This window comes from Phoenix dactylifera, chromosome 2, assembly GCF_051530095.1.
Source record: "Phoenix dactylifera cultivar Ajwa chromosome 2, Ajwa_hap1_PhDact_Kaust_v1.1, whole genome shotgun sequence".
Classification (NCBI taxonomy): domain Eukaryota; kingdom Viridiplantae; phylum Streptophyta; class Magnoliopsida; order Arecales; family Arecaceae; genus Phoenix; species Phoenix dactylifera.
The window spans coordinates 33,110,855-33,121,551 of NC_143191.1; the positions used below are offsets into that span (position 1 = coordinate 33,110,855).

The following is a 10,697-nucleotide window of genomic DNA, read 5'->3' on the forward strand; positions in this document are numbered from 1 at the left end:
CAATATCATTTCTTCCAGAAGGTTTAGCCTAACAACCCCAGTCAACAGAATTATGCCGAGGGAACACGCTTATACCAAACTTATAAATTTTTTCTACATTTCTGCAGACCTCCAAATCCAACCTCATATGTGCTCTTGGAAATATAAGACATTCAGAGGAGAACATGTCAATGGACGAACTCCACCTAAATTATTTTGGCAGACATATTTGATTTATATGACCATCGTTTTCTTATGGCTTTTGGGTTCAACTAATCTAGTAACAAATCAATGGAGTGGGACAACGTGGAAAAATGATGCGAGGTGAGCCTCCCCAAGACCGGAGCTGGCAGGAAATTCGGCCTAAACCGCTATAAAAGTCTTTTCTGTCATCTTGTGGAGCTCTTGTTAGAGCTGTCGCCAACTACTTCCATCTCTCTGCCAATCTCTTTGCTGTATATTTGGGACACTGGACTTGCTTCTCCAATCGCTTTCCTTGGTACCTATTTGATTTAATGCAATGAAGCAAGAAAATTTTAATATCGCTGCAGTATAAAAAAAGAGGTCCAACCAAAACTATTATTTTATATTGATAAAAAATAACAGCTATTATGTGTCGTAGATCCAGTTTGTTTAAAAAGTAAAACAATAGAAAGGAACAGATAATAATAAAAATTTAAATAATGTTATTTGCTATAGCTACTGTTTGCTAAAAATATTTATCATAAAGACATGAATTTAAAATACATTATTTTATTCACATAGAATAAGGGTCGGACAGTCACGGTTTTGGGAAAGGAAATTCTTGAAGCAACTGGCTATTTTCGACATGTGAGCTTAGTTGAAGATTTCTTTGTCCGAAAAAAATTGAGACACTGAACAGGCATCCTCACGATGAACTCAGAAATTTGGTTATTCTTTGATATTATCCTTGTAACCAGTACTTATAAAATTTATCATATCATAGCAATTTAACATGTATTATTTACATTCCTTTTCTGCTAGATGATGCAATGATAAAATTTGATGGTGCACAGAAATTACATGCATATCGAATTGCAGAAATTAGAGATGAAATTGCAGATGATGCAGCTTAAGGTCTATATTTTAGTTTCTTGATTTTTTTTTCCAAAAAATTTGTTGATGTTTGAATTTGAACTGGAGACCTTCCATGTGTTAGTTTTGAAGGGGTTATTTTCTTACTTATGGTGCTATTTGAAGGGAGATAATTCTCTCACCTAAGCAAATAAAATATAGATGCCACAACTAGTCTTCAGACCACTTTCGTCGAAGAAGGTTTTTTTTTTTTTGATGAAATGTGGAGAAAATAAGGTACTCTTCTTACTTAATTTAATGTAAGTATATGTACAAAAAGAAAAAAGATTTGAGAAGGTACAAGAGAGGAAAAAAAAAATTAAGATGAAGTTAAAGAACAGATACAAGTCTAAATTTCATGGCATCATCCGTTCTTTTTTTTTTTCAGCCTCAACTGTTACCAAAGATGGAAATAGTGAATGATCTTTTTATCGAAAAGATGGATTCTCGTTGACGAAGAAAGATTTTTTTATTTCAGCTAAAATCTAAATATGCCAAGATATAAACATCAATAATTGATCTCATGTTTTTTTTTAAAGGTTGGTTGGACATGTTTTTTTTTTCTTCAAAAAGTTCATAAAGAGCAAAAAGTGGGCTACAATTGCCGAAATGCAAGAGGCCTCACCAGGCGGACAACTACTAAAAAGGCGAGTGTAGTTGCCCTGGCCTTACCTACTCTACTCTTATTCAACTGGAGTGGGTCGAAGTCCTGTTTGATATCCTTGATCAAGGCACTAGTTTTCTTTTTTTGGTCCTATGGTGGGGAGATAGAGCTCCTAGGTGGCCATCCTCTAATATTTAGATAAGGGTTGAAAGATACTTTTGAATATTTAATAAAAGGTGAGAAATAGATACGAAGCGACAAGCTACTCAAGCAGTTGATTTGCCCTTATTCTACATTTTAGGAGAATTACCGTGTCGGCCAGGGACAGGTGGGACCGCGGGCACGGAGACCGGGTCGGTGACCGGGTGAGCCAGTTGCCACTTAGCCCAGCCGGTCGCAGTAAATGGAAAGTGCGGAGGCGGTCGAGTCGATACGATCGACTCGGGCGACGGCGGGGGCGCCGGGCACGTGGCGGTGCTACCGACAAAAATCCGAAACTGAAATGGAAGACTGCCGGAAACTTGGCGTGATACGCGGAACTTTAATTTAAACTCCCAATAACGGTCAACAAAGTTCAATGGCAATGTCGCATTCGTTTTTCCTTTAGATGTCATGCGTCATACTATTTCGCAGCCATTAATTTATTTGGACTATCATGATATGCTCGGATTAGTAGGTACGAAGAAGTTGTGAGGTGCCCACTAGATTTTACCACGTTCATTTTTTTATAAAAAAAATATATAATTTTAGCCACATGGAACTAATACTTCGATCATTCTTGATATTTTAGTTAGACTATAAAATTATGACAAGATGGATCTAATTTCATCAATCTGAAAAGGTAGCAATTTGTTAACAAATAAACCTCAAAACATTAACATCACCAATTATGAGAATAAAGATTGAACTGGGTGAATTGAGGTTAGATGGTCGGGCAAAGTAGGTTCTTGCAAAACTAACTTTAGGTAAATTCTGAAGGAAAAAATCGATGCCAAAACCAAAAAATATTAGCTCCAAAATTTAGATATATCAACTTAAATATAAGCCTTTTTCCAAGAGATTTGGCTAGATCCAGCTTCTCCCATTGATGATCAATTTTAAATCTAAGTATTGGATCTAAAGCCAGGTCTATTTATATTTGAACTTGCGTTTGCACCCCTCTTTTTTTTCCTGTATGGGGACAAAAGAAGCTGATTTAAAGGAAAAGCATAAACGAATTTGAATTACTGGGTTTTTCAAATTATAAAGCCATGATAGGTTATCATTAGGAGTATAACATATTTTACACGCAGATCAATACTAAGATCTGCAATGAGGCGGCCGCTGGGCGGAAGAAGATGGTACAATTGAAATCAGAAGGTGGCCGGTATACGGACAGTTATCAATCCACCGCAATTAGCTTCTCCGTGAATGGCAACTGCAGTGAGATTCAAGCATTTCCTTGGCTGGCTTGTTGTTTACCTTATACAAAAGATATGTTGTTACAAAGTTGTCATAGCATAGCACTATTCTAGGAATTACATTTCTTAGAAGATCTGTTGTTATAGCTGCAACTGCAGTGAAATTCAAACATTCCCTTGGTTGGCTTATTGTTTACCTCATATAAAAGAAATATTGTCACAAAGTTGTTATAGCGTAGCACTATTTTAGAAATTATATTTTTTGTATAGAAGATCTGCTGTTGTAGCTTAGCTTAATTTTAGGATGCACCAACCTATCTATGTCTCCATCTTCCCACAAACTGACTCTATGTCTCCCGTTATGTCACCTTCGACGAATCTGACGAATCTATCTACCCATACAGAGAGTCCACCATAGCATCAAAATCGACTCTGCCACCATGTGAAAAGCATCTCTCTGGAGTTCCAGTAGTCTCTATTGTGCTGCTGGGGGTCTTTCATGCCGCAACACCTATGCAAGTACATCCTTGTGAGGTCTCTTCCCCGTCCACTTCGATCGAGCCCCATAAGTCCTCCCTGTCCACCTCGCGATCCCACCCAAGCCCCACACATGCACCTCCTATCGATGCACCCGTGGCCCCACCTCTGCCACCTATACCTATCCGCAACCACCACATGACTACCCGCTCCATGAACAACATCTACCGACCCAAGCAACTCTTTGTTGCCCCAAAATATCCACTCCCTACACCCTTAGAACCTACATGTGTTAGTCAAGCTCTCAAGGACCCTCGCTGGCGTGCAGCTATATCGGATGAATTCACGGCTCTTCTCAAGCACGGAACTCGAGATTTTGTACCCTCTCATGCTGGTCAGAATCTAGTTGGTAGTAAGTGGGTGTTTCGTGTGAAACAACCCAGATGGCTCTATCAGTCGGTATAAAAGCCCGTCTAGTTGCGAAAGGTTTTCACCAATGCCCTGAAGTTGATTACTCGAAGACATTCACTCCGGTTGTTAAACCGGCCACTATCTGACTTATACTGTCCCTTGTCGTGATGAAAGGTTGGTCTCTTCGACAGTTAGACGTAAATAATACTTTTCTGCATGGTACTCTCGAAGACTCAGTATTCATGAAACAACCGCCTGGTTTTGAAGATCCCTCTAAGCCCTATTGTGTCTGCAAATTGAAGAAGAGCATTTACGATCTTAAGCAAGCTCCTCGCTCATGGTACCAGTCCTTTCGAGCAACTCTTCTCAGCTATGGTTTTACACATTCATGCACTGACACTTCCTTATTTATCCATAACTCCGATGGTCTTACTTGCTACTGCCTAGTGTATGTCGATGATCTTATTATAATAGGCAGTGATTCTTCCTTTGTGTCCAGATCATAGCACAACTTGGCTCCCGATTTTCTATCAAAGACATGGGTAATCTCCACTACTTCTTGGGCATCGAGGTGATACCTACTACTCAAGGTCTCTTTCTCTCACAGCACAAGTACGTGCACGATCTCTTAACCCGCACCAACATGGATGGTGCCAAGACGGTTCAGACCCTCCCGTCCACAAGCACTCCCCTTGTTCTGCTCGATGGTTCACCCCCCGCCAACAGCACTGCATTTCACAAAGTCATTGATAGCCTTCAGTACCTCAGTCTCACCAGATCAGATATTGCTTTCATTGTCAACCGTCTCTCCCAATTCATGCATCAGCTTACTACCACACACTGGGCTGTTATCAAGAGATTACTCAGGTACCTTAAGCATACGATTTTTGATAGCATTCACCTTTGAAAGGATAGTGCACTGAAATTATGTACCTACACGGACGCTGATTGGGCTAGGGATCATGACCCTCGGATTTCCACTACTGCCTTCATCACCTTCCTTGGAAAGAATCCCATCTCTTGGACAGCTCGTAAGCAGCACGCCATCTCTCACTCTTCAACTGAAGCAAAATTTCATGCTTTAACAGCTGCTACTTTCGAAACACTTTGGCTGCACTCTCTTCTCATTGAACTTGGTCTCAAGCTCCCTCATGCTCCACATCTCTACTATGATAACATAGAAGCAAATCATTTTAGTCTCAATCCTGTGCAGCACACCCGCATGAAGCATATTGAAGTTGACCTGCTATTTGTCTGTGATCTTGTGCAGAAAAAAAAAAGTCGGTGTTCATCATATCTACACTCTTGATCAGCTAGCAGATCTGCTGACTAAACCATTAGCTCGCCAACGCTTTCAATTTCTTAAATCCAAGATAGGCCTTGCTGATGGCACATCCATCATGAGGGGGCATATACGGATACCAATCCATCGCAATCAGCTCCTCCATGAATGGCAACTGCAACTAGATTCGAGCATTTTCTTGGCTGACTTATTGTTTATTTTATATAAAAGATATGCTGTTATATAGTTGGCATAGCGTAATACTATTCTAGAAATTATATTTCTTAGAAGATCTGCTGTTATAGTGGCAACTACAGCGAGATTTGAACATTTTCTTGGCTAGCTTATTGTTTATCTTATATAAAAGATATGTTGTCACAAAGTTGTTATAGCGTAGCACTATTTTAAAAATTATATTTTTTATATAGAAGATCTGTTGTTATAGTTTAGCTTATTTTTAGAATACATCAATATATATATATATATATATATATATATATATATATATATATATATATATTATGTATATCAATAAAAATATGCGCGACTCTTTCTTAAACCAGCAGTTTATTTTTTTAACAGCCGGTGGCCAGCCCAAGGTCACGCGATCACACTTGCCTCTTTTAATGCGGAAGCACTTCGGCGCTTCCAACCTCTCTTTAATGCCTAAAAAATATTTCTTTAGCGAAATCAGAATGACGGGAACAAGCTCTGATTTGGTGAAGACATTGGCGTGTTTAACCGGTCCCAAGCGTTCTTTTTTTTGAATGAAAGGGTCAAATAGTCAAATAGTCCAATACATTGGAACCTCGCGAGCGTTACTTGGTCCACCGTTTACAATTTCTAGACATACAGACCGTGTGCCGATTCTCTACTCTTACTGATCCACCCAGTCTCTTACGCCCCATCCATCAGGCCATTTCCCACGCCTTTTGAGGCTCCTACTAATACCTCCTCGGCCGTTGTAACGGTGCTTTCAAGCAATAGCGGCGAAGTTTTGGGGGCCAACGGAGGAGGCAAAGAACTTCATAAACGGAAGCAACTTTCCACATTTGCCCAATCTCACTCGTTAAGATTCAGAGTCCCTTCCACAATTTTGTTTGTGCTCGCCCAGAAATTAAGGACACCGTGAGAGTGAAGCAGGAATTGGGAAAATTTTTTAAGAGGAGCTTTTCATCTCTTTCTCTGTTTTCCCTATGCGAGTCGCACATGCTTTGTCTATAGCGCATCCCCCTAAAAGCTTGACGACTTCTCTCCCTTCGCTTGCTCCTCCCGTAGTGGTGAGAATGGAAGGGGTTTTTGCAAGCAGAAACACCACGAAGGCTCTCTCCTCCAGCTTACTATTAATCTTAGCCTTTGTATGGATCCTCCTCCCTGCTGCTGCTGCTGCTGCTGCCAAATTTGACTACAAAAATGCTCTCTCCAAGAGCCTGCTCTATTTCGAGGCCCAGCGCTCCGGCCGCCTCCCCCACAACCAGCGCGTCACCTGGCGCGGCCACTCCGGCCTCACGGACGGCCTCGAACAAGGAGTCAGTTCTCCCTTCCTGCACCAAAATGGCCCCGTTTTCGTTGTATTCTTGGTTTATATCGAATTTTAGCTTAAAGGGAATACTAAAAATAAATACTGCGCAGGTGGATCTGGTAGGAGGGTACTACGATGCAGGAGACCATGTGAAGTTCGGGCTGCCAATGGCCTTCACGGTCACGATGCTTTCGTGGAGCACCATCGAGTACGGTGACGAGATTGCGGCAGCCGGCGAGTACCAGCACGCCCTGGAGGCCATCAAATGGGGGACCGATTACTTCATCAAAGCCCACACGCAACCCAACGTCCTCTGGGCCGAGGTAAGGAAGGATTCTGGGGGTAGAATTTGGCTTCATCTGCTAGATCATGGCCCAGAGTTGTACAGTAAGCATTTTGTGGTGTTGATTGATGGATAAAGGTGGGGGACGGGGACACGGACCACTACTGCTGGCAGAGGCCGGAGGACATGACGACGTCGCGGCAGGCGTACAAGGTTGATATGGAGAATCCGGGATCGGACCTCGCCGGAGAGACCGCGGCAGCCATGGCGGCGGCATCCATCGTGTTCAAGAAATCCAACCCACATTACTCCCATCTCTTGCTGCATCATGCCCAACAGGTATATATATCTAGTCCCACGTTCGTATGATTTCCAAACTTCATCCCAAGAAGGGGAATAACAAATGAAGGGTCCCATTTTTTATTAACAAATATTTTCTTTTTGTAATGTAGTTGTTTGAGTTTGGGGACAAGTATATCGGGAAGTATGACCGGAGCGTAGGAGTGGTGAAGAGTTACTATGCGTCGGTGAGCGGGTACAGGGACGAGCTGCTGTGGGCCGCGCTGTGGCTCCACAGGGCCACCGGGCGGGAGGAGTATTTGGACTACGCGGTGGAGAGGGCACACGGCTTCGGGGGCACCGAATGGGCCATCGCCGAGTTCAGCTGGGATGTCAAATATGCTGGTGTTCAAATCCTTGCTGCCAAGGTAAACCAAACACACCACCCTCCTTCTTCTTCTTCTCTCTCTCTCTCTCTCTCTCTCTCTCTCTCTCTCTTTTTCTCTCTCTCTCTCTCTTTGATGAGAAGGATAGAAGAGACGACAAGAAAAGGTAAGGCCATCTGTGCAGTCTGAAGGCGAAGTTCGGTTCAAACTCTGTCGTTCTCTTTTTTCCACGCTGCGATGCGGACAAAGTAGAAGCTTGGTTAATTTAACGTTCGTCTTTGACACTTGGCACGTGATAAAGGTGTGCGGAGAGGAGTGAGGATGACACGTTGTCTTCTGATTTATTATTTTTTTTCAAATAATGCCAAAGCAATAGGAAATTAGTTGAAACCGGAACATGCTTAGAAATAGAGGGTGCTGTGCCATACCACATCATCCGCAAATAGCTAAGCATGCCGTTGGAACATAATCTATTAAACATTAGTGATGCTTTTGGGAGCTCATCTAGTGCACACAAAAGTTTTTCTATAACACGTGGCATGAGAAGATTAATACAGAAAAATTATTCTATAAAAAAGAATCTGAAGTAATAGAAAAGAAATCCCACCATTCTAGTCACCAAATTTTAGCTAATTCATCACTGAAAATTTGGCCGCCAGGGATCCTAACCGACGCCTGCAGGGGGGGCCCTCAGGCCCAATAAAATATTGGACGGGGAGAAGCCTCATAGAACATGGGAAGGTATGGGCAGTTAAAGAGAGGCTTTGCACCTTAGACACGCAACCCAATCTTCAGCCCAGGCCCATGTGGTCAGTTTTGGGGATCTGAGTACCACCCATGTTGGCTACCATTCTTTTTGTTTCCTGGGGCATCTAAACCACCTGGTCTGCCCCATTTTACCCCGAACCTCTTTTTCCACATCTCCCACTTGGATCTTCACGGCAAATCTCGGTCAGACACTCTTTACAAAGCCTCGTACCACTAACCCCACAAACAGAGGAACATGGTCTCTTTTCCAGCCTTATATATAACATGACCCTTGCAACAAGAATAAAGGGACCATACTAGAAGTAACTACATGAAGTTCCCCCACAGCCAAACAGAACCTCGATCCTTTGTCGCCTTACATGTTCTTGGTTACAAGAATAAAGTAACGACACCAGTCTAACTAGTGACTACTTTCTGCAGCTGTTGGCTGGAGGAGAGCTACCAGAGAAGCACAACCACATACTGGAACAGTACAGGTCAAAGGCTGAATACTACATATGTGCCTGCCTTGACAAGAACAACGGCAGCAACGTCGACCGCACCCCCGGCGGCCTTCTCTACGTTCGCCAATGGAACAACATGCAGTATGTATCCGGCGCTGCCTTCCTCCTCACTATCTACTCCGACTACTTAACAGAGCTACGTCGGGAGCTGCATTGCCCTGATGGGGTCGTCAAGCCAGGAGAGCTGCTGGCTCTGGCCAGATCCCAGGCTGACTACATCTTGGGCTCCAATCCCATGGGCATCAGCTACCTCGTGGGCTATGGCCCTAGGTACCCAAGGAAGGTGCACCACCGGGGGGCATCCGTTGTGTCTTACAAGGAGAGCAAGGGTTTCGTGGGGTGCACCCAAGGGTATGATGACTGGTATCACCGGCGGCAGGCCAACCCGAATGTGCTCGTCGGGGCTCTTGTCGGTGGCCCCGACTTCCAGGATAATTTCAGCGATGACCGAGGGAATTACATGCAGACGGAGGCATGCACTTACAACACTGCGCCAATGGTGGGAGTGTTTGCAAGGTTGCATCAGTTAGCAAGCCAACGCATTCAAGAATCGTCACCTCGGACTTCCTTCTCTTACTAGGCATTGGTTACAGGGTTCTTGATGGAAGTAAATATAATATCCTTTTTTATTTTTTCGTTTTTCTCTCTTTCTTTTTTTAAATGAGAGATTATTTGCATGGGGGCAGGGATCGAATATTCTATCCTTTTTGTTTACAAACAGGGGAAAGAAATAACAAACATGTTTGGATGCGCTATTCTATTGCATTTGTTTGTTTGCTCGTTTGTTCTGTACTATGAGATAGGCTAAAGAGATGTATATCAACGAGGGACATCTTTCTTGTTTGTTTGTTTGCCGCGCCGCCACTGCTATAAAATTAACCCTGGAATTACAACTACGGATGGCGAAATTTCTGGAAGCCTGACCTGTAACACATTTGGACGGGCAATCTTTTAAATTGGATGGAATACAGGTCTCTTTTTTTTTTGAGCTGAACCTCGTGACTGTGCATTGGTTAGTGTTCTAAAGCCATCTGGGATTATAAATTATAACTGGAGGAAATTAATTTCCGACTCTTCCGATGGCCACCTTATAACAAAATCTCTCTATTGACCAACTGCCATTTTCGGTCCAAGCAATTCCTAATTCTCGGCCCTAATAGCTATTTCAATTCTTAAAAAATTCAAAGATACCCCATGACCCTACCAAAATGGTTACAATGCAAAGATGAGATTTCGGTTATTATGTTCAAATGTGCTATCTCAACCTCTCTATCTATTATTTTCTCAAATTCTAATCATTTTTTACAATTTTAAAACAAATGATCTATAATACTATATAACAATTTAGTGTTCGAAATAAAATGAGATTAATTATGCTGTAACAGTCAACATACCCGGTGAGAGGCTGCAGAGATGACTTAGGGACCGGAGACAAAATGACAAACCCCTACCCACGTAGAAGAATAAAATTGTGAGTGTGGAAGTTGGGCACTTTGAAGCCATAAAGATTGAATTTTCAAACTCTTTGACCGGATGGTAAATTAGGAAAGATGGGACAGTTTGGGAAGTGTGTCGAGCGAAGAGATGGATTGAGAGAGAGTCAGAATATCATGAAAGCTTTGGTTGAATCTGAGTCAGGCGAAGTCGGGAGAGTTAGGGAAAGGTTTGGGAAGAGCTGTCGACGGAATGCTGTAGGGCAGTGATTCGG

At 42.6% G+C, this 10,697-nt stretch overlaps 1 protein-coding gene across 1 annotated transcript; it reads left to right on the plus strand.

The window, feature by feature from the left end:
• Positions 1–6,099: 6,099 nt before the first annotated feature.
• On the plus strand, positions 6,100–9,754 carry LOC148714691 (endoglucanase 11-like). Its single transcript, XM_088715967.2, has 5 exons — positions 6,100–6,777; positions 6,881–7,093; positions 7,192–7,392; positions 7,506–7,760; positions 8,907–9,754. The coding sequence occupies exons 1-5, from the start codon at positions 6,445–6,447 to the stop codon at positions 9,567–9,569; spliced, it is 1,665 nt and encodes a 554-aa protein (XP_088572093.2). The 5' UTR covers positions 6,100–6,444; the 3' UTR covers positions 9,570–9,754.
• The last annotated feature ends 943 nt before the right edge of the window (positions 9,755–10,697 follow it).